Source organism: Musa acuminata, chromosome BXJ2-10 (assembly GCF_036884655.1).
Source record: "Musa acuminata AAA Group cultivar baxijiao chromosome BXJ2-10, Cavendish_Baxijiao_AAA, whole genome shotgun sequence".
NCBI classification, from domain to species: Eukaryota; Viridiplantae; Streptophyta; class Magnoliopsida; order Zingiberales; family Musaceae; genus Musa; species Musa acuminata.
This window is the reverse complement of record NC_088347.1, coordinates 20,752,430-20,776,325: the sequence shown is the minus strand read 5'-3', so window position 1 is coordinate 20,776,325 and position 23,896 is coordinate 20,752,430. Positions and strand designations below refer to the sequence as shown.

Here is a 23,896-nt window from a genome sequence, read left to right as displayed (position 1 = left end):
CTATCCAAAATACTTCTTCCAGCAAACATAGCTATACTATCGAATTTTCTTTTAAACTCCATTCTACTTTTTACCCTCCCTGGTATCACATTCATCCATCGATTTAAAAGATTTTTGAAATCCAAATCTATATTCATATTTTCCAATAGGTGTCATTCGTCTCATTGAACATATGAGGACAAGTGATGGAGTGACTCTCTTAATTGCATGAAAAAGCTATTAGATCTCTTATCAATTGTTAGAATCATAATGGAACTGGGTGGGTGGGGTGAATTAGTGCTAAAGAAAATCTTAATCGATTTAAAAGTTCGATCGATAAATTTGTATCAGAAACACGATTAACAAAAAAGTGAGTAAGGGTTGTGAGTAAAGTAAATGAGTAAGCAATAACAAATCAAAAATAAGAGAAGCAATATAAACTGATTTATAGTGGTTCAGTCTTCCCGATCTACGTTCATTCTCGATTCCTCTTCTGTCGAGGCCATCGACTTTCACTATCGATCTTCTTTCTAACGAAAAAAGATCAACTACCCATATTACAACTTTTCTCCTTTTAATAGGCTTAGGAGTGAGCCTTTGCATTCACTCTTTTATAAGATCTCTCATCTCCTACAACTTAGAATCACCTCTAAACTCAAGAATGAAGAAGAAACTCAAATAATGCTTAAAGAGAGAGTTACAACCCTTCACAAACTCAGAATTTGATACTTTATCAACCAAGCCTCAATGAGGTATTTATAAACCCCAAGAAGCTTCAAAATAGAGCTAAACATTTTAAATGTCTAAAAATTTTGGGGTATGAGCGATATTATCACTAACACATGACGGTACTATTGAATCTCAGATTTTGATAATGAAGTCAATTGGTAAATTATTTGATCCAATCTATATGTTGAGAAAAGTGTCCAAGATTAACTACGATAATGATTAAGGCATAAAGCAAAACAAAGTGCCGAGTCTAGATCGAGATTTCGTTGGGAGTTCGGAGGTTCGTCGGAAGTCTGGAGGTTCGTCGGAAGTCCGAAGTTTCGTCGGAAATGCTGCCGGAATTGATCGAGAAGAAGCTCGTCTGAACTCGTCAAGAAGATCATCGTGAAGTCTAGGAGCTTGCCGGGAGTCCGCTAGGTGATTGCCAAGAGATCGTTGGAAGTCCATCGGAAGATCACTAGAAGCTCGCCAGAAGAAAGCTAGACTTATCAGGCTTGTTTTGTTTAGTGTATGCCTTAAAAATCAAAGTTAGTACATGATTAGGGTTAGGTTTGGGAGGTAATCTTATTAACTTGTTAAGGGCCAACTGGGCTCGTAATTGGATTGGTTTAGGCTGGATTCAAAGCCCAAATAGGTTGTTGAACCTTGTTAGGCGGTAGCACCGCCTAGGGTGGGCGGTGGAACCGCCTGAGGCTCAGCCTCCCAAGTGGTCTAGGCGGTGGTACCGCCTAGACTAAGCGATGGTACCGCCTAGACTAGGCGGTGGTACCACCGGCAATTATTACTGCCTGGCAATGGTACCGTTAGAGCCCAGTATCCGAGGCTCTGTCAAGTTGAAGTACCACCAGACTAGGCGATGGTACCACCTAGTGTTAGTGTTGCAGGCAGTGGTACCGCCCAGCATAGGTGGTGGTACCACTAGTACTCTGGAAACCCAGGATAAGACACTTTTTGGCTCTAATTTTAAAGTTATTGGGGCCTATAAATACCTCATCCTTTTCTTTTTCTGCATGAAAGGATAACAAAGTACAATCATAGTGTAAAAAATTTTTAAGTGTTGGGGTGTAAAAGTATTGTAAAAGTGCAAAGAGTCATCCTCCCTCTTTTTAGTTTTGCAATTATCCAAGAAGAGGTGTGAGGCTTATAAGGGTTATCTCTTAAACCTGTGAAAAGGAGAAAGCATTGTAAAGAGGTGGTTGGTCTTCGCCTATTGAAAGAAGATCATTAGTGGATGCTGGTGACCTCAACAGAGGAGGAATCAGAAGTGGATGTAGGTCACAATGACCGAACCACTATAAATTCCGGTGTGTTCTTTCCTTACTGCTTATTTTTTTATTTGTGCTGAACTCTATTTTACTTCACCTCTTCTCTACTCACTTACAGGAGCCAAACGACTTTTCAAAACAATTCTCGTCAAACTAAAGTTTTTTTTTTTACGAAGTTTTTAAAATTACTTAAATTGGTTGTTTTTAATCTGTTCCACTAATTCACCCTCACACTACCCCCCCCCCCCCCCCTCTTAGTGCTTTTCTTGATCCTAACAGGTACTACCATCATAACTTTTAACACCATAATTTTAAACTTTCAGGCTATGCTACAATAGTAATTTATCAGTTAACTTAGACGGTACCATCGACCAAGCCAACTCAAAGCCATTGTTTTGGCCTTCTAATAAGCTCAATTCCACCTAGGTCCAAGCCCATTGGCTTTCTCGATAAGTTGGCATAGTTTGGACCCAATACCAACTCAATTTGACCCAAAAAATTCTCAAATAATATTTTAACTACATATCCGACACAATTATGAAGCTTTCAACACATTGTACGCCATTCTAGTATGTCATCCGATCGTTCAATATTTCGTTCCAACCTTCGGCATATCGACTTTCCCATGACATCCGATCTTTTGGTGCAATACTTGATCCTTCTGGCATGATACCCGAACTTAGAGCATGAAGTACAATCTTCACCTCATCGACTAATCCTCCGACTCAACGTCCAATTTTTGATAGAATACTTTTCTCGACATAATGTTTGATTCTCCTACTTCGATAGTTTGCCCTTGATAGTTCGAGTCTTTATCAATGTATTTCTTACATCACTTATCTTAAAGGCATATTAGTCCATAAACTTATCAATTAATTTCATCATCAAAATCCATGATTCAATAGATAGAACTAGATGCAAGATATTATAGATTGATCCATAATATTATAATAATATATTCATCCTATTGATTAATTCACATGATATAACATACTTGCTTTAGTTATTTTTGGCACGATTATTTCAAGATTATAATAAATAAAGAGTGCATTTTAGAAATATGAAACTTGAAAAAACTTGAGAAGTTTTTTTCCCAATAAATTCGCCCTTAAGTTTTTAATGAGCAAAATTAGAGTATATATTGGATATATACCAGATATTTTTTACATTAATATTATGGTATAAATATAGTACAAAATAAGAATTAGATGGATAGTATGATAACCACATTGACTATTACAACCACATCGACTTTTACATAACTTGTAAAAAAAAAAATATTAATGACTCGTCAACGATAGAGAATCCTAATATCCTAATACTATCCATCAAATTGGGATAACTATATGGGAGGAGAAGTCGTTGACCCTATGCTCTCATAAAGGCATTTCATTTTTGATAGGTGTATCGCTCTCTCGTATACTCGATTATTAAGAAACATAATATTTCCTTGACATCTTCATTTTTAAGTTCAATCATATAATAATAAGTTTAATTTATTGTAAAATAGTAGTCGTACAAATTATTATATGCATACTATATTTTGGAAAGTATGTTTTGAATGATATATTCATCATTAGCTAGGCGTGAACTAAATATGAATATATATATTTGTAAGCATAAAAATCTACGAAGTACGATGAAAAATGTATTGTATGATGATTATGTATAATGTAAGAGTGCACATATTTTGTATGACATATAGTACTGCATGAATATGTTATGACGTGTAATACATATATATACTATGACGTGCGGTGTGAGAGTGCAGGGATTTTTTATGACGTGCAATGCATGTATATGCTATGACTTATAGTGTGTGAGTGTACATATGTATTATGACGTATGATGTGAGATTAAACGTATATATTATGACGTACAATGTAAGAGTACACATATATATTATGACGTGTAGTGTAAGAGTGCACAATATAGGAGTGTATGTATATATTATGACATACGGTGTGAGAGTGCACATATATATTATGATATGAGGTATAAAACTATATGAATTTGTTATATTTTCTATATGTGTATATAAATATTTTGAATTATTTTGATGTAGAGTTTTGCCTCTTTATTTTGCATATACTGTGTTGTAGGGTTATACTTGCTAAAGATGTCATAAGATAAGATATTTATCATTAAATATCTTGTGCTAGTAATTTTAAAATGTTATATTCATGATATGACACATTCTCACCTGAATAAAATTATAAAAGTTTATATTTACCGAGTGATTATTTACTATAAATCATATTTTGTATGTAAGGATATGAGTATACTACCAAAGTGATCGGATAGGGAAGTGAGTATGGATGATGACTTATAGATATTTTATGTATATAAATTTTAGACATATTATGTTTGAGTTTTTTTTTATTAGATATTATAATTATGTACATGTGTAAAAAATACTATGTATTAGGAAAACCTTGTTAGTTTGTTTCATAAGTTAGCATATTTTAATTTTAAGATTGTCTACCTTCCGTTACACTTTTATTACTAGTAGTAATAAAAATTTAAAATATAACATCCTAGTTTAATCATGTAGGGCATAGATAAAATTAGAAGCAGGATATTATAGATTGATCCATAATATACTGATCATAGATTCATCCTATCAATTGATTCAAAAAGTATAATGTACTTACTCTAGTTATCTTGTTTTCTTCCCGATAAATTTGCCATTAATTTTTTAATGAGCAAAATTAGACTTATATTCAAATTTGATGGATTTCATCCAACAAAATTTGAGTATATATTGAATGTATACCAGATATTTTTACATCCAAATTATGGTATAAACATAGTACAAAAATAAGAACCACATTGACTATTGCATAACTTGTCTGAAAAATACTTATTAATAACTCATCGGTGACAGAGAATCCTGATACTCTAATTTTCAGAATGAGCTGGCCATGATTCTACAGCCCAAACAAAGCCCACGAACTCAGATCTATCTCGTATGGCTCTCCTCCTCCAAGCGGCGGCCCACCCTGCCCGGTCGCAATCGTATTCTTCTCACGCTTTCCGTCCTCTCCTTCCTCACCTAGAATCCTAACCCTTCTCTCCGCGGAGATCTACCGGTCGCCGACGCCATCTCTCATCGTCTCCGATCCGACTCCTCCGCCTTCCCACCTGCCGCTTCCAGGCCGTCTTCCTCCGCCCCGTCCCGCACCGGACCCGTCTGAGGAATGGTGGTAGTTCAGGTCGTCGTCGTCCCTTCCGTCTCCGCCACAGCGGCCGCCGCCCTCCATCGGCCCCGCGAAGTCAGCGTATAGTCCACCAGCCCAGTCGCCATCGTTATCCACGTCGGCGACCACCCTCTCGCTCTCCTCAGAGCTCACGGCCTCCCCGGCCCACGCGAGGAAGTGCTTCAGCGAAGGCTTCGCGGAATTTGGCGGCCTTGAGAATGCGAAGAGAGGAAGACTTAGACGGTCGAGATTAAGAGAGAAAATGAGATGGACGGTTACGAGGCTGCGTATGCAGGGAAAGTCATGAAAGAATGGCCATAACGAATCTCAAAGCTCAGCCCATTACCCGATACAGGTCTCCGTTCGCGTAAGATATCTTTAACATGACGGAAACGGAATCTTGTAACGGGAAAGAGGAAAGCGCAACTTTAGAGGAGAGAAAGCAAAGGAAGGAAAAGGTGATTCCTATTCCCCCTAACAAGAAGCACAAGCAGTGGCATAAATGTGATTCCCGGTTCCTCCGTTCTCCCTCCCCAACCCTACCGTCCACACCCCCATTAAATAATAAATAGATATAAAATAAAAAAATCCCCCTCTCCTCTCTCTCTCTCTACTCGGTCTCGCTGTCTTCTTTCTGTCCGTAGTACCTCTTCCTTACCCGAGGAGGAGCGACTGCAAGAGGGCGAGACCACACCACCATCTCTCTCCCCAACCAGAAAAAAGGGGGAAACCGCACTCACTCGTTCCTTCTCTCGCTCTCTCTCTGAGAGGATGAGGAGGGGCGCCCTCCGTTGATGGCCTCGGCGGTGTCGTCGTCGGCGCAGGGGGTGGTGGCCTCGGAGCCGCCGCCCATGGAGGTGCCGCCGTGGCTAAAGTCGTTGCCATTGGCGCCGGAGTTCCACCCGACGCTGCAGGAGTTCCAGGACCCCATCGCCTACATCCTAAAGATCGAGAAGGAGGCCGCCGACTACGGCATCTGCAAGATTGTTCCCCCCCTCCCCTCCGCCCCCAAGAAGACCGCCGTCGCAAACTTCAACCGCTCCTTCGCCGCCCGCGACCCCGGCGGCGGGAAGCCCCCCACATTCACCACCCGGCAGCAACAGATCGGCTTCTGCCCCCGCCGCCCCCGACCCGTCCAGAAGCCCGTCTGGCAGAGCGGCGAGCGCTACACCCTTCAGCAGTTCGAGGCCAAGGCCCGCCAGTTCGAGCGCTCCTACCTTCGCCGGACCGCCGGAGGTGGCGGGCGCAAGGCCGCCACCGCTCCTGCCCTTTCTCCACTCGAGATGGAGACCCTCTTCTGGCGGGCTGCCGCCGACAAGCCCTTCTCTGTCGAGTACGCCAACGACATGCCTGGATCGGGGTTTGCGCCGCTGGCCGCCGCCGCGGGCCGACGCTGTCGCGAGGAGGTGCCGGCCAATGTCGGGGAGTCCGCGTGGAACATGCGGGGCGTGTCGCGGGCCAAGGGCTCGTTGCTCCGGTTCATGAAGGAGGAGATCCCCGGGGTTACGTCCCCCATGGTGTACGTCGCCATGTTGTTCAGCTGGTTCGCGTGGCATGTCGAAGACCACGAGCTACACAGCTTGAATTACCTGCATATGGGAGCGGGGAAGACGTGGTACGGGGTTCCGAGGGATGCGGGACTTGCGTTCGAGGAGGTGGTCGGGGTGCACGGCTATGGCGGGGATGGGAATCCTCTCAGTAAGTCTGGTTGCCTCAACACGCTTGTTTACGCTGCGTTCATTATTTCTATCTTCTAGTTCTGCTTCCTCGTCCTATAATGCGTTTCTTGATGATCATCACTAAACGTAAGTAGAGCTGCAATGCTGCTGTTGCTGGATACTTACGAATTAGAAGCAGAAAAAAGAAATGTGGCTGAGTTAGATGCATTGTGCCTTAGCTTGATATGACTTTGAAGAAACATTAACTGATAATCCAAAAGCAAGAACTGTTAAAGTCATATGACGGGAAGCCTATGAGATAACCAACTTATGGATAGGAAGGCTTTATGGTATAGAAATTAAAGGTCCATGACCAAGGTTACATCATATGCTTTAAAGCTGTTTCAAGTCTGAGCCATATTGAGCTGCTGGTTGGGGGGTTACATTGATATGTGCTCATGTGCAGCATGCATTTAACAGGGTTGCACTATCATGTGCAGACTGCAGAATGTGGATGGCATGAGATGGGGCCTTGAGATGGTTTTTTGACCAAGGACATTATGTTTTTTGCGTTATTCTTTTTATCTACTCAATAGACCTTATTATGTGTATGTGATTAGGTAAATCATCTGCTAATATTAGTGAGATCATGTCAGTGACTTTTGCAATCCTTGGTGAGAAAACCACTGTTATGTCTCCTGAAGTCTTTGTTGGAGCAGGAATCCCATGCTGCAGGTGAATTCTGCCAGACGATGATTTTGGAATATTCACTAGCTTTTTCTTTTTATGCTTTATAACTATTTTTTATGTAATTTTTTGTTTTCTTAAAGCAGGTTGGTTCAAAATGCTGGAGATTTTGTTGTCACGTTTCCTGGGTCTTATCATTTGGGATTCAGTCATGGTAGGTCTTTTTTTCCATGGCTTTTTCTTTTGTGAGGAATAATAATATAACATATTATTCTTTTCTGTTAGCTAACATATGTAGGAAGTTGGAATTTGGTTGCGAAAGTTGAGATGGACAGTCCTAAACTAGAAATTTGAGGAGCTAGATTTACATTAGAGTTAATGTAATAAAAACTAAATTGACAGTGGTTCAAACTTTTAGTTTGAAGCTCAACCAAAATGTGAACCAACGTTGTTAGAGAGCATGGGATAAGAAGCTTGCTTTATTATATCTGAAACTGATTTTCTAACAAGAAACTGATCTTGATCATGAAGTTAATGTAATAAACTGAAGCAGGCACAACTATGGTAAATTACAACTTCCCTTGATTTATATCTGGATTTGTATTCTTCTTCTTCTTCTTCTTCTAGAAAAAGGCATCTTCTTTCAGAAGAGATTTGGATTTCTTTTTCTTTGCTTTTCTTTTTCCCTTTCAATGAGGATACATGATGAGCAGTTTGGGTCCAGTGGAGGAAAAAGGTCTATTGCAGTTATAAGGAAAACTTTGGTGGGACTCCAACAAAATCCATAGAACCTGAAATCATGCAAATTCTGCAAAAATAGATGTTTCCAATTTCAGTATCAAATAGACATTTTATTGAACTATGTTCCATGTACATTTTATGAGAAGCCTAACTTAAATGAGTTCCTTTTTCTTTTTGCTTAGTTTGCAAGCTTAAAAAATTTCAAGCCTCTAAATGCTGTCTTCTCTTCTTTAGATTATATAATTGTTTGTTCCTAGAGAAAATGGTGATTGAAATTTGAAAATACTTTGGATGAAGGGATGTTTATTGAAGTCCAGCAAAAGAATGATAATTGCTAATTTACAAAATTATAAAGCTTTTATATAAATTCACAAAAAAAAACTTTTTTAGCATTCTTTATGCCACAAGTTTCTCCTGTTACAGTTGATCAGCAGATTTTATTCAAATGGGAAGGAAGATAGAAACAGTTAAAAGGAAAACTGACAATGGTAGATGATATGTGTATTTATACTTGGATTTGAAATTCTTTTCTTGTACTAATACAGTTGCCAAAATGTGATTAAAACTTATTTTATTAGTTGATTGACTTTGGATATTCAACATGATGTTGATAAGCAAAAGAACTTATTTGGTTTTTAGCGTAATGATTGAACATAGTAAGCATATGAAGTGATAATCTTTTAGTAAATAAGTGATCTTTTACCTACTTGTTCCATCACCTTCACCTTGCTAATGATGCTAGCCTTTATATACTCACTGAGATGTTTCGCCTCTAAAAATAAGATCCAATAACTCATTTAACTCACATTGTTATGAATGTTTTTGATAGTATGATTTATTAGATCTCATATGAAGAGTTTATTATTTGCATTTACCAGAACCAGTTCATTTTGCTATTATAGGATTTAATTGTGGGGAGGCAGCAAATATTGCTACTCCTGAATGGTTGAAATTTGCCAAAGGGGCTGCAGTGCGAAGGGCTTCAATAGACTGCCCTCCTCTGGTGTCTCATTTTCAGTTGCTATATGCCCTTGCATTGTCATTGTGCACAAGGTTTGCTCTGGCTGCTTGATTATATTTATGATGGCTTTTTATATGAGTTAGTTCGACTATCACTTTGTATGCTATTCTTTTCTTTCTGTTTCTATTTCTTGTTACCATTTACCCTTTTTTTGTATATGCTTTTCTTTGTCATTAATTGTTGGTTGTAGAAGTAAGAAGGAACAGAGGGACTGGACGAACATCAATACACTTCTAGACGAAGATCACTTGTTGCACTAGAGAAAATATGCATCCATGTTACTGCTGTGGATTGGCTGGTGGAGAACTGAATATTACTATAAAGTGTGAACTGTGAAGTATAGTGTGATTCTTATTTTGTGCTGTTTTCCTTTAAGATCTTTCTCCTTACATCCTTCATGTTCAACTTTAAATCATCCATCGGCAATTTATCTGCGTAACTTGGTGCTAAGAGGATGATGACTATCCTATCTATGTTGTATTCAGAGGGACTGGACAAACATCAATACACTTCTAGACAAAGATCACTTGTTGCACTAGAGAAAATATGCATCCATGTCACTACTATAGATTGGCTGGTGGAGAACTGAATATTACTAGAAAGTGCGAACTGTGAAGTACAGTGTAATTCTTATTTTGTGCTTGTTTCCTTTAAGATCTTTCTCCTGACATCGTTCATGTTCAACTTTAAATCATCCATCGGCAATTTATCTGCCTAACTTGGTGCTAAGAGGATGATGACTATCCTATCTATGTTATATTCAACTAAAGTGCTAATCTAATCTGAACAATGATTAATTGATCAGTTCCTGGTTTTAGTGTCTTTTTTTTACATATATCACATATTCCTGTTTCTCAGGATCTAAAATAATTGCTGATTATGTAAATACGTTGGCTTGTTGATTGGAGAATTACTTTCTAAAAGACCACATAAATTCTATTATTTAAAAATAAGACAAACAAGAAGGATGCCAGAAAATATAAAGCACAGTAATACTGTTGAACTTTAATCATCAATCACTGTTCTGAAAAGCAGTCATCGATCTGTACAATCTACATCCATTAGAATTTTTTGTGAATTGAATGATTATTATTTATGGGGGAACTTATATATGCAGATCTTGAAACTGCATTATTATCTTATTTTAAAATCATTTTCACAAGATCAAGTGATTTTCTACTGAACCAGTTAGTTGTTTCGACAAAATGGACTTTTGAGGATGAAAAGGGGCTTGATATTTAAAGAATTATGCTTAAAAATATTTCTTGTTGTTGATTCTGAATTTTCACAATATTTAAATCATTGATGACAAACAAGAGTTCAGTACAATTTTCTCATTTATTCACCTTTTATCTCATATTTGTTCTAGTTCATTGACTATTAACTATTTTATGTTCTTTCTTGGTGATGTTGGAACTTGGAAGCCTGTTTAGCTTCCTGATTTAGTAACTTTATATATTTGTCGAATTTAATTCGGCCCATTTGTTTTCACATGTGTGAGAAAGTGTGCTGATCTTCTTGCTTGACATGTTATTACTCTCTCCAAGTCTTATGTATTTCTTCTACATTCTACTTTTTCCATGAATGGATGTATAATTTACAAGTTTTGCTCTGGTCATGAAATGCCATGCTTGTTGGTTTTGTTTCAGTTTGATAAATGCAATGTCCTGCATGTAGTTTCCTTGTGATGCGTTTTTATGAATGTCAGGGATATCCTTGTTTTTGTCAAGACAGTCCAAGGATGTTAAGTTTATTTATAATGAGCTACACTAACCTTGCAGAATGGATATTGTTTTTCCCTTTACAGGATGCCCATGTGTGAAGGAAGTGAGCCACGAAGTTCTAGACTAAAAGATAAGATAAAAGGAGAAGGGGAAGAGATGGTCAAAAATGCATTTGTTCAGAGTGTGATTCAAAATAATCACCTACTCAGTGTGTTGCTTGATTCGGGAAATTCCTGTGTAGTTCTTCCTCAAAATGCACCTGAAAGTCCTTTATGTTCAACTTCACTTGTCAGATCTCAAGTCAAGGTCAAGCCAAGAAAATCACTTGGCATATGCAGTCATCAGGAAGCGTTGGAAGCATCACAACTTTTACATTCCTCTGATGATGATTCAGGCTGGAATGCGAGGATTAGAGACTTTAATGGGTTGTTTTCATTTAAAGGAAATTTTACATCAACAGGAAATGATAAAACAGTTTCATTAGGCACAGACAACAAATTTGTTAATGCTGATCACTACTCTACCTCGTCTGATTCACAAAATTTGGAAGGTGCAAAAGAGGGGACAACAATATGTGATGGATTGCTAGAGCAAGGACTATTGTCATGTGTTACATGTGGAATTTTGAGCTTTGCATGTGTGGCTGTCGTACAACCAAGAGAGACAACAGCCAAGCACTTCATGTCTGCAGATTGTAGTTTTCTTGATGATCATGTTTTTGGTTCAGGAGAAGCTAGTGGCATCAGCAGAGATACAAATCAGAGGACCAACAACAACAGCCTGGTTGCTGACACTGGTACACAATAGCCTTAAGTTTATGTTGTCATTTTTTTAATCATTCATCATCAAAAGCTTTCTGATTGACTTGTAAGTCTTAACATCATATTTCAGATAATGTATCCGTATGTGGATATCATCCATATTTGGTTAACCATATACCTGGAATCTTTTCTATTTTTCTTGTCAAGCATGAATAGCATTCAAGAATAACAATAACAACAATAAAATCGTAAGTCTCAACTATTTGGGGTCAGCTATATGGATCTCTTGCCACTATTGAGATCCGTAAAAAGTCATATGCTTAGTTAAGTTTAGAATATTTGAATATTTATTAAATTGTGCATGCCTTTGGGACATTAAAACTTGTATTGCTTGTGGCATATGAGCATACATTATTAATGGTTCTAGAAATTGTTTAGAACTACTTGCAACATTCTTAATCTGACATAGAGTATATTTTTTATCAATGGTGATGAACTTTTCACTATAACCCGAGGTTCCTACAAATAAGAGGCCTTCCTATTAGATTCACAGCCAGCTACTAATATTATAATATTAGCGCTGAATACCTATCCAAGAAAGTCTAGGTGAGAGTGTATTGACATGAAACATGGAAGCCTCATTGTTTATCTTGGAAATTTACTTTATTGGTAATGTGTAACCTTATGCTAACATGTAGCATCTTTCAAGAAACTTTCCAGCCCTTGAGAGTTTAGACAAAGAGGAGAATTTACATTATTGTGGAGCTATTTAGAAGCAGCTATAGGTCACAGAATGAAGTGATGCACACTGGTTATTTTTTCCATTCGTACAAGGTTCTACCTATAGGATACATCATGTATCCTAGCTATTCTAAGACTTTTATACCTGATGCCTTTAAGCTTTTAGTTACCTTGAAACTTTTGAACCTTCAATTTATAAATTCAAGAAATGTTTGTTCATATATGAAGGAACTAATGAATGACAAGGTCAGAAAATTATGGTACATGCGTAAAAAATTGGTCTACAAGTCAATTTGGCCTACTTGTTCACAGGCTTTTACATATGATGACTTCTCTTTTTGTGTCCCTGTCTTTGTTCAATATTTAACCTTCTTAATACTGAACTCTTTGATAAAAAATGGAAGCCAATTTATCAGGTGCAGTCCACTACTAATAAGTAGTTTATAATGGCTGTTTTTTTTGTTTTGTGAATGTTGTTGGAGAATGATGTGTGGAAAATCTATGATAAGTTTATTAGTCAAAGAGAAATAGAACAACTTTGAAAATATATGTCCCTTTGGGATAAAACTATAATATTGAACCTTTAGTTAAATCTGACTAGCAAGTCCGAAGAAATTGTTATTGATGTCTCTGGTAAAATCAGGTTGTATTTTTCTTTTTTGTCTCTGGATTTTGATCTGATTTATTTCTTCATTTTATTTTTATTTTAGGTTGAAAATTGCTAATAATTTCTTTCGGTACAATTATTCTATTTTTCCTATATTAGCTACATGTTTTATTCAGTAACAGATATTGAGGATAAATGGATGATAACATAGTTTATTGTACTGCATATCCAGTTCAGGTTTCAGACCAGAGTGTTGAAATGATTTCTGATGTTACATGTCCAAGTGGTGCTTCTGCACTTGATCTTTTGGCTTCTATTTATGAGGATTCTTCAGATGTTGAGGATGAAGATGTTCCACATGAGAAGTCTAGATGCTCTGATAAAAACGATCCGGAAAAAGACTCATCATCATGTAATGCCAATCAACCCTTTGTAACTGCAGTAGAACCCCAAATCATTTATTCAAGGGAGGTTGAACATGACAAAACATACTGGCATTTGGCTGATGCAGACAACCAAACTGATATGTCTATTCAAAGTTCTCAGTCTGCTGATATTTCAGATAATTTAAATGGACATATCAGTGCTGCTGCTGATGACATATGTCAAATGGAATCAGAGTTCTGTAGCCCAGATCAGCCAGAAAATGGGAAATTAGTCAGTGCATCTTATTTAGAAGATAATAGAACAGTGGCAAATTCTGGCACTTCCACAAAATTTGTGGGGGAACCCAGAGGTGCGCAATGTAGGGAACTAGATGGTCAAAATGCTGAAGATCATTACAGTAACTTAAAGATGGGAAATTTAACTTCTGTTTTCAAAGATCTCCCTGTCAACCGTGACATCTGTGGCAACCGAATTGTGCCAGTGAAAACTGCTTTGATACACCCAGAATTAAGAAATGTTGATCTAAAATTGATGAGCTCCACAGCATTAGTTATGCAAGGATCCGACAAAGATTCTTCCCGACTGCATGTATTCTGTCTCGAGCATGCTGCAGAGATAGAAAAACAACTTCAACCGATAGGTGGGGTGCATATGATGGTTCTGTGTCATCCAGGTGATTTCTTGAATCATTTAAATGTGCATTGCCATAGAAAATTGTATATATATATATATATATATATATATATATATATATATTTTCTGTTCTTTATCTTTTATGTTTCCATGCCACATGTTTTTGCCTGTGTGTTTTTTTGGTTACTCCTTATCCCTTAGATTGTTGTTTTTTGATTGCATAACTTGGTAATGGTTGGTTTTGATATGATTGGACTGTTGGACATACCATGATTGACTAAACTGCAAACGACACCTTTTCATATCATGTTTGATATCTATCAGTTACATATTTCTTTTTGGTGTAACCAATCGTTTAGGAGTGGAAGAGTCTATTGGCTCACCAGTTGAACATTATTTCTTGTTTTACAAAGTATGTCGACATGTGATTCAAGATATAATCTATTGAAGTGTTTGAACATTGGTTGTCATTGCTAACGAATGTAAAAGATAGAGCTTCATTTTCTTCATCAAATTTGCAGAACTAGATGCTTCTTGACAGGATCTACTGAGGTGACTGAAAAAGGTTGTGATTAACAATGTAACATACAACACTTGATTTTCTAGGCTTTCTTTTTCTTTGTACGGTATTAATGGAAGTTGTTAGAATGTCATGCCTAAGTAATGTGCAAAGACAATTCCAATGCATCTCATAGTCTTATTTGAGCAGGTCTTACTTATGTATCTCAATGTCCAAGTGATATTCGTGAAATTTGTTTCTATGATTAGGTTGCTTATAACTAGGACCAAGCTTTAGCCTTTCATGTGCTGATCCGAGCATGATGTGGTTAACTTAAGACATATTATTCGACATCAATGCAAAAACTTAAAGAAGATTTTAGAGTTGGCGTTATAATTACATGTATCCTTTTGCAAAGAAGATTCATGTCTGAGATGATGGACGATCTAACTCATGACAAATTGGTAAGTACCTTTTATCCAGGTGGATAACAGAGAGGGTCTGAGAGAGGAGCCTTGTCCACTTTTGTCATCAGGATAAGGAGGCCTTTGAAAAAGACAACCTGTTTCCCTTGTTCTAGAAAGGGAGAAGTCTAGAAGTATGAGATGAAGGGAGCCACTAAAATATCGTTAAAGTTTGGAATATCGAGGCTAGAGGCCTCTCATGAATATGGGGAACATGTATTGAACTTGCGATCAAAATGTCAAGTGTCAGAGCCAAATTAATTCCAAGGATTATTTTTATATCCAAGGGACTTGTGGTGACTGGAATCTGTTAGCTACATTTTTTTTATTAAACTTAGTTCTTAGCTCTCTAACCAGGCTACCCTAGGTGTCATCACAAGGTTTTTCCTTTGCAATCCACGTTAGGAAGGTTTGAATTATGGGACCAGCCTCTTTGTCCACAAGGATGAGGTTGTGAACTTGACTCTCTGTAAAATGCATTGCAGGAGCTTGGTGCAGTATGCCTTCCCTCCTTTTCTTAGCACTTTAACAAATATCTTTAGGTATAACTAACTGCTGTGACTGTTCATAATTTGCTGTAACTAGACAGGTAGCATAGAGGAATCAACCAGATTGTTATCTTGTGAAAGTAGGATATTAACCCTAAATCAACTAGACTGCTCATAGTTTGGATCTGGCTCTCTTGTTTATTTACTTGTGAAGCTGTTGGGTTGATGGTTTTCAGCATTAAGTGGATAAACTTTATTCTTAGTGGCTTGTGCGACATGCTTCATCCATCTTCCTCTGTAGTAATCTAATACGATTTAGTAGTGAAGTTGATTTTCCACCATCAAGTTTGTTTTTGTCCTAGAAACATCTGTACGTTTGCACTGAGATATTGGGGTGTCCTTTTGCTGCTGCGCTTTAGTTTTGCACTGTATGATCTGTGCAATTCCTGACGGATCAATTTTTAATTGATGCTCATGTTCAGAAGATATTCTTATTCAGGTTGTCATTTGAGAAAGGCTTTGATCAGTAGCTCGTGTTGTTTGGTACCTGATTTCTCATTGCCTTGCCAAAATAATAAAATGGATCTAGGTTGTGCAAAATTGTATATTGGAGACATTTATTCAGCTTGGCTGGTTGCAGCTGGGATGTAGTTTATATATTTTTAATTTGACCATTTGAGGATGATTTTGTGTCACAGCAAAGTTGCGTCTTAATGGTCTAGGTGACTAGGTATTAGGTCAGGAATAGTATCTCTACTTGCAGGGGTAAAGCTTTGTAAATTTGTTTTTCCCAGATTCTGTATCGGTGGAAGTCTCATGCACCATGCTGGCCCATTTATATTTTTCCATTCCAGTGGAAGTCATGCATCATCTGCAAAATGCAAGTCCAATTTGCAGAAGTAGAAACAATTGCTTGTTGCAGTTGCAGTACCTAGAATCTCTATTGCACTAAAACGTACACGACTATGATATGAAATGCGCTATAAACTATAAACATACACTGTCAAATCCTAAAATTAAAGTTGAAGTCGTCTTTTGACTTAGGCATACAATGTATCCTAAAATGTACATTGCTAAGTATATTGAGATAACCAGTACTGATGCCAAATGGAATTTTCTTTTGATTTTGTGGAACAAGAGTGTACTTTTGTATCAAGAGCATTGAAAGATTAGTGGAAGTGGCATTGCAATTAAAATTGTACACCTGAAACATATGTTTGCCATGAAGTAAAGAAAATTGTTTGAGCTGCATAATTATCTGATGGTTCTTTTAATCAATTGGCAGTGTGTTTTTAATTTCTTTCTGATGTAAAGTTTGTGATTTCTTTCTGGATGTTGTATGTGACTTGCCCATAATGACATATGCAGACTATCCTAAAATAGAGTCAGAAGCAAAGTTGTTGGCAAAAGAACAGGGAATTGGTTATATCTGGAAGAATGTCAAATTCAGGGAGGCCAATGAAGAAGACCAAGAAAGAATCAGAGCAGCCATAGAGGATGAACAAGTCATGCCTATGAATAGTGATTGGACAGTGAAATTGGGAATCAACCTGTGTTATACTGCCAACCTTAGCAAATCTCCCCTATACAGTAAGCAGATGCCATATAATCCAGTTATATACAAGGCTTTTGGTCGTGATTCCACAGGCAACTCCCCTATGAAGCCAAAGGCTACTAGGAGGTGTCCAGGCAGGCAGAAGAAGGTAGTTGCCGCTGGTAGGTGGTGTGGTAAGGTTTGGATGTCGAACCAGGTTCACCCATATTTAGCCCATAAAAAGGAAACACAGGAGCAAGAACAGACAGAAGGGCTTTATTCATTTGATACTGATCAAAATCCTTTGATTGAGATAGATATTGGTCATTCCAGCGGATTGTCTTCCAAAAGGAACTCGTCAGGTAGCAATCTGGCAGCAAATAATTCTGGGAAGAAGAGGAAGAGGCCTTCGAAGATGGCAAAGTCTAAGAAACCCCTATACAGCAGCACCATGGCAGACAGAAATTCAAAAACTGACGATGTATCTGCAATTCCTGCATCTCCACTTGGAAGGACTTTAAGAAGCAGTCATCTCAGGCACAATGACAGCAGTAGCCAGGGTAAATCGAGTTTGAAAAATGAATCAGGAGGACCTGGCACACATCTCAAGAAACGATCATCCAAGTCTGTAGAGCTAAAGAATAAGTTGGCCAGTAAGAAGCAATCTACAAAGAGAAAGGCTAAAAATACTCAAACTGCAAGTCTTGCAGTTAAGGGCAAGGAGGAAGAATATACATGTGATATCGAGGGGTGCTCTATGAGCTTCAGCACAAAGCAAGATTTGGCACTACACAAGCGTGACATTTGTCCTGTCAAAGGGTGTGGGAAGAAGTTCTTCTCACACAAGTACCTCGTGCAGCATCGGAAAGTACACATGGATGACCGACCATTGGTTTGTCCATGGAAGGGGTGCAAGATGACATTCAAGTGGCCATGGGCACGGACCGAACATATTAGGGTGCATACTGGTGATCGTCCATACGTCTGCTGGGAATCAGGGTGTGGTCAGACATTCCGGTTTGTATCAGATTTTAGCCGTCACAAGCGCAAAACAGGCCACTCGGCAAAAAAGGGCCGTAGACGACCAGGCTTGTAACAACTAATTTGATGAAGTTTCATTCGATGTAGGAAAATTGGGTGATTGTAAACTAATGTTCTGGATTAAAAGTGCCATCACTAGTTGATCAGGGTAGGGTAGGTAGGAGCCTCAGTGCATATATTCTTTTTCCTTCATTAGGAAGACTAATCTTTCTACCATTAGTCCAATCAACTTGACATTTCAATCAGATGGGGACTGGTGTAGATGTAGACAGAGGTGGATGCTTTTACCATTAGCAGACGTAAAAAAACAGGCCTAATATATTTGATTGTGATATTTGTCCCTATGCAATCACACTCTTATATTGGGTTGCATTAATTGTTTTTATAGGCACATATCTACTTTTCTGGTTTTTCACTGATATGCTAAATGGTATTTCCTTGAGTTCTATTCCATTCAGGTTTCAATTAAAGGCCTGCAAAAGCATTTAATGACAGCAGGAGAGCACATCTTTATCACAGCTGGCGCAAACAGATAGGTGACCCACAACATGTCGTCAACTGGAAGGTGAGCATATTGCTGACTCATTGCTTAGTATACTGCTGCTTTGAATACATCTTTTAAATATAGTTAAGGCTATGAACATGTTTTCCCAATATGTCTGCGCTTTCTATTACCTTCTCTTTAGCTAATTGTTCAGGTAACATATGGTTATGCATGTAGATGACTCAAAAGTTGTTCCTCGGAGTAGACACATAAATTGTATTCAGCTTGAGAGTTGAGTTCTGATGATTTGGACGTTTATATTTGATGAGTTGGATGGGATAATTAGAAGATGTTTGTAGGCTATTAGATGAGTTCGGAAACTCTATTTTTGTATTGTTGCAAGGAGATTTGATGTGTTGGATACGTTAAGTTATTAAACAATAAAAAAAAATATTTATGCATGAATAATTTGATTGTTGGAGGATTAAATAAGAATAATTTAAGATAGTATGCAGTGGTGAAAGAAGAGATTCTTGCAGATTAAGGAAAAGAATTGCTAGAAAACTATTAGTAGAGGTTTAAATTATTTTGTTTATCTTTCATGCAGCTACAGTGAAGAGTTTTATACAAATAAAAATAAAAAAAAGGAGAAAAAAAGAATCAGGACATTGTCATAAATGAGGAACAAAATGAAGATGAAGAAGGAAACTTAATTTGCTTCTGACACGTTTATAAATCTGAAGTTGCTATGTACTCAGAGAGGAACCATTGTCCAAATATTTTCTTGTGGTCCTCGAAAAGAACTGTTGACCCAAAAGAACTAATGAAAGTGTCAATTATCCTCAAGAATAGGCAAAAAGGGAAGTGCCAAGTCGACTACACAGAAGAAGTTGGAACTGAGCTGTTAAGGATGAGGATGAGTCGGATCCTTGCAAGTCATCGTCACCAATCCTCGAGCCTTGGAGACGGGAAGGACGCCTCTTCTGGTCTCCAAGGGACGTGTAAGTAACAGCCGTGACCCCTTCTATCATGTCCTTTGACTTGGGACCCGTCTTCATTCCCCGCCTCTTCCATCATGGTTGATGGAGTAAGTCCCGAAAAATAAAGTTATATGATTCTTCATTATCCAACAATGGCTTATTTCTTTTCCATACTTGCTTGATATAATTGACATCCGGAAGATGTTTTTAATGGCTCTGATGGGGATGAATCGTAAGGTGCTGTTGGGGCATATTTGTCATTTGGCTTTTTCTTCCGATCCATTTCGTGTCCTCTTCCCCACACTATATATATCGAGGGATCGGTGGGTTGTTGAAGCACAAAACATCCGTCGTTGGCTCGGAAACATGACCGAAGAAGAGAAGAAACGCGGCGAGGCGGAGATCCAGCGGTGGCTTGAGGTCGGGAGTGTCGAGATCCCGCCGGCCGATGTCCGGATCGTGACGTCCGGCGGGCGGCGAATACCTGTTCACTCCACCGTTCTGGTAACCGACCGCGGCCTTCCGCGTCGCTCACCTGCCTGACATAATGTCTCGCTTGCGACCTTCTCGTTTCGCTTATTCTTCTTTTGTTTCGTCTTGAATCTAAGGCTTCTGCGTCGCCTGTGCTGGAGAGCATACTGGGTGGACCGCATAAGGGCAGGAGTCGAGGAAGGGAGATCCCCATTCTTGGCGTCCCATGCGACGCTGTCCAAGCCTTCGTTCACTCACTCTACTTTGCCAGGTCTTGCATCTCTTCTTCCTTCTGTTCTGTTAGTTCTCTGTCATGCTCCTCCTCTTCTTCTTCCCTGTAGTCATCCATGACGAGTTTTATAGGCGGCCGTACGACAGGTGCGTGTCAGCCACAGAGGAGGAGATGATCGGGGAGCACGGAATGCACCTGTTGGCGCTGTCGCACGCGTACCGCGTCGGGTGGTTGAAGCGCGCTGCCGAGCGGGCGCTCTCGTTGCGGCTGACCGCCGAGGGCGTGGTGGACGTGCTGGTGCTGTCGCAGCGGTGCGACGCGCCGCGCCTCCACCTGCGGTGCATGCAGCTGCTGTCGAAGGACTTCGCCGCGGTAGAGCAGACCGAGGCCTGGCGGTTCCTCCAGGACCACGACCCCTGGCTCGAGCTCCACATCCTCCAGTTCCTCCACCACGCCCACCTGGTACGTACGCATCAACTCCCTCGACGCACCCAACTTCGCCATGGCGGCCGAGAGACACAGATAGATTGATGGGGTCGTGGCTTTGCTTGTGGTGCGAACAGCGGCGGCGGCGGCAGGCGAGGAGGAAGGCGGAGCAGAGGCTGTACGCGGAGCTGCACGAGGCCATGGACTGCTTGCGCCACATCTGCGCCGACGGGTGCGGGGAGGTGGGGCCCTCAGGCCGGCTCCTCCCAGCCGACGCCCGTCCCCCCTGCCCCAACGCCGTCAGTTGCCGCGGCCTCCGGCAGCTCATCCGCCACTTCGCGGCGTGCGACCGGCAGAAGCGGCAGCAGCACGGGTGCCGACGCTGCAAGCGCCTGTGGCAGCTGCTCCGCCTCCACGCCTCCATCTGCGACGAGGTCGACGACGCCTCCTGCAAGGTTCCCCTCTGCATGTAAGTTATCTATTCTTGTTGCATTCTCTCGTTTTCGGTCTTGCTGTGAGTTAAATAGCCGAGAAAGTAACTCACTTGCCTTCGTATCATTGCGAATCCATAGACAATTCAAGCGGAGGATGCAGGAGAAGGAAGGGGAATTGGAGGAGGACGAGGACGAGAGATGGAGGCTACTGGTGAAGAAGGTGGCCTCCGCTAGAGTTACGTCGCACTTGGCCAAGAGGCAGAGTCAAATATTAGTTTAATGATATATTTTGTCGGCTAAATTACATTAATGGTCTGATCGAGTTCTGAATTTAAATTTCTGTTAATTATTGCCTTCCACATCGTGTTGTAAATTTCTGTCCTAATCTAGTAATGCAATAAGAGATTTGGTCTGTCGATCTTAGCAGATATATCAACCGACGTAGAAATTGTGTGTTCGATATATGATGCTGTGCCGACTTGTTTATATTAGGTTAAGGAATCCAATTCTCATCAACTCTAGTTAGTAAAAGAAACAAGAATTATTTTACACTTTAATATGATTCAAACCCTAAAATTTAGCATATGTTGAATTTAATTTTCATTTTTTCCTACATGATGTTTTTTTTTTTTTTCAGAGTGTCTCTCATTTTTAATAATTTTATATATACACTCATTTCCTCCCGTCCCATCATGATGACGTCATTCAATTTTCATCCTAACATCGTCTATCCATAGTCTTGCGTAATATCTGTCCTAAGATAACATCGTCTATCCATAGTCTCTTTCTTATCACGAGGTCTCGTTACCTTTGAGTAAGAGAAAAAAAAAAAAAAAAATTGAGAGTGTCAGTTAGCTAGTTTAGTTGGCAAAGACATTGACAGTTTATTATAAAATTATGAACTTATTTTTATTAAAAAATAAAAATAAAAATTGAGTGTTTTTCTAAAAATCACGTAATATCAATTTCCTAAAATTTATTTAATCGATGTCCTAAATGAGAAACGAGTTAATCCCAAAAGTGAAAGACGAGTTAAATTGATTTATAAAAATTAGATAGACACTACGCATCCTGAAATGATATTATCGAAATTTATTAAATTAATGGATTAATTATCCCAATTGAAAATAGAAGACCAATGCTCTGCTCTGCTCTGCTTTGCCTTCCACCATCTGAAGGAAGCTTTATGCCGCTTGTCCTCTTCTATGGCACCGCTCTGTAGGGATCTCTGTCTCCCACAACATCTTTATACGCTCGTGCTTGAGAGATTGCCGCAAAAGAGAAGACGGGGAAGCAAACTCATCCACTCTACGTTCAGATTCGAAGTTGCTTTCTTGCGGATGCATTAAAGCATCTGAAAGAATATAGCACTTGAGACGGACCTCGAGGGTTGAGAGGTCTCTGCTTCATGCCCTGACTCTCTTGTGGCCAGGCTTCCCTTGGGAAGCAGCTCCAGCTTCAGGTGATGCCTCCATTGACCCGGTGAAGGAGAGGGAAAGCTCGACGTACACGTCGACGACGCGGCGGATATTGCTGTTGACCTCGATGAGGCGGACGTTGCGGTTGAGGCGTCCGGGGATCCTCGACGCCTGGTTCTGGTTGATCTCGTTGATCAGTTTCCTGTTCTGGTCCAACCGGCTCTGCACTTGCCCAAAGCTCTTGTGGAAGGTCTGCATCACCTTGTCGTCCCCTTGGCTGCCATTTCCCAAGACTGGGAACGTCTCTCCTCCTTCCATTGCACCCTTCTCGCCCACCAAGACAGTGCAAAGAACAGGAGAAATCCTGGACGGAGACAACCACTTGGCACAACGGCCAATTACTACAAAAGGGAGGACAGATGGATACAAGTTTTAGCTCAAAGCCGAATCATTTTATGCCAAGAGAAGACGAATCGGCAGCTAAGATGAAACTTAAACTGGAGGGTAAAGAACTGATACTGAATGGCATCCAAAGATCATATTTTGATCAGAAATTCTAATCGATCCTCCTCGAAAACGAGGGATGATCGAGAAAAATAGTCTGGAACATCATCAAGACTTCCAGCAAGAAAGATACAATTTTGATGCGAGCAAACAACAATGACAACAAATACGACAAGAACAGAGAGGGAAGGATTTGCATCAAGCATGCATACCTTGCAGAAGTTGGAAACTCCAATTCGAGCTTACGGAGAAGGGGAAAGAAATCCGGAAAGAGGGTGTGTGTGTTGAGGATTCGGTGCAGAAGAATCTACATTTATGCGAGGATACATATCTCAGCGGTCCGCAAACCAAAGACACAAAGATAGAGGGCGATTCTTAAAGTTGCCGAATACAGGCACATATATATATATATATATATAATAATAATAATAATAATAATAATAATAATAATAATAATAATAATGGAGGTTAGATTTTATTGAGTCTGCCCAAACTTGTATTGATGGAACATAGTGATGGATGAGCATATAAACACAAATTGATGAGTACACCTCAAATCCTTTTCAATTGCCATTAGTTTATGGGTTAGGTTGTGGGGGACATGGAGTACAAAATACCGAAGCATAGTGCATGTATCTAATTGATACTGTACGTACGTCCATGAGAAGATCACATCTTTATTTCAATCCAAATCAAATCAAAATGCAACCAGCCCGATAATCTATTCGGTCTAAATTAAATTAGAATTGAACTTAGAATAATTTAATTATGATTTTTGATTTAAAAAA

At 39.4% G+C, this 23,896-nt stretch overlaps 3 protein-coding genes across 7 annotated transcripts; 2 read left to right on the top strand and 1 right to left on the bottom strand.

Moving 5' to 3' along the window:
- The first annotated feature begins 5,004 nt into the window (after positions 1-5,004).
- On the top strand, positions 5,005-18,508 carry LOC135624430 (lysine-specific demethylase REF6-like). Of its 4 annotated transcripts, none has more exons than XM_065128031.1 (7): positions 5,005-6,871; positions 7,452-7,566; positions 7,665-7,732; positions 9,162-9,312; positions 11,088-11,800; positions 13,346-14,173; positions 16,953-18,508. In XM_065128031.1, the coding sequence occupies exons 1-7, from the start codon at positions 5,968-5,970 to the stop codon at positions 18,212-18,214; spliced, it is 4,041 nt and encodes a 1,346-aa protein (XP_064984103.1). In that variant the 5' UTR covers positions 5,005-5,967; the 3' UTR covers positions 18,215-18,508. The 4 variants fall into 4 exon arrangements, with proteins under 4 accessions (XP_064984103.1, XP_064984102.1, XP_064984105.1 ...); XM_065128030.1 differs by having other exon boundaries at positions 7,662-7,732; XM_065128033.1 differs by having other exon boundaries at positions 5,006-6,871; positions 7,488-7,566.
- Positions 18,509-18,686: 178 nt separating this feature from the next.
- Positions 18,687-21,616, top strand: LOC135624431 (BTB/POZ and TAZ domain-containing protein 1-like). Of its 2 annotated transcripts, none has more exons than XM_065128035.1 (5): positions 18,687-20,127; positions 20,232-20,365; positions 20,473-20,788; positions 20,890-21,221; positions 21,325-21,616. In XM_065128035.1, the coding sequence occupies exons 1-5, from the start codon at positions 19,825-19,827 to the stop codon at positions 21,464-21,466; spliced, it is 1,227 nt and encodes a 408-aa protein (XP_064984107.1). In that variant the 5' UTR covers positions 18,687-19,824; the 3' UTR covers positions 21,467-21,616. The 2 variants fall into 2 exon arrangements, with proteins under 2 accessions (XP_064984107.1, XP_064984106.1); XM_065128034.1 differs by having other exon boundaries at positions 20,458-20,788.
- A 976-nt stretch (positions 21,617-22,592) lies between these two features.
- Positions 22,593-22,922, bottom strand: LOC135626039 (protein ELF4-LIKE 3-like). The gene has a single exon (XM_065131229.1). The coding sequence runs from the start codon at positions 22,920-22,922 to the stop codon at positions 22,593-22,595; it is 330 nt and encodes a 109-aa protein (XP_064987301.1).
- Positions 22,923-23,896: the final 974 nt, after the last annotated feature.

What these genes read in the sequence shown, in the direction of transcription:
- LOC135624430 (XM_065128030.1), top strand. Translation starts at nt 5,968, where the DNA reads ATGGCCTCGGCGGTGTCGTCGTCGGCGCAGGGGGTGGTGGCCTCGGAG. An exon ending in GCAGGAATCCCATGCTGCAG is followed by an intron (nt 7,567 to 7,661) that starts GTGAATTCTGCC and finishes GTTTTCTTAAAG; the next exon opens with CAGGTTGGTTCAAAATGCTG. An exon ending in TCATTTGGGATTCAGTCATG is followed by an intron (nt 7,733 to 9,161) that starts GTAGGTCTTTTT and finishes TTGCTATTATAG; the next exon opens with GATTTAATTGTGGGGAGGCA.
- LOC135624431 (XM_065128034.1), top strand. Translation starts at nt 19,825, where the DNA reads ATGTTTTTAATGGCTCTGATGGGGATGAATCGTAAGGTGCTGTTGGGG. An exon ending in CACTCACTCTACTTTGCCAG is followed by an intron (nt 20,366 to 20,457) that starts GTCTTGCATCTC and finishes CGAGTTTTATAG; the next exon opens with GCGGCCGTACGACAGGTGCG. An exon ending in TGCAAGGTTCCCCTCTGCAT is followed by an intron (nt 21,222 to 21,324) that starts GTAAGTTATCTA and finishes GCGAATCCATAG; the next exon opens with ACAATTCAAGCGGAGGATGC.
- LOC135626039 (XM_065131229.1), bottom strand. Translation starts at nt 22,922, where the DNA reads ATGGAAGGAGGAGAGACGTTCCCAGTCTTGGGAAATGGCAGCCAAGGG.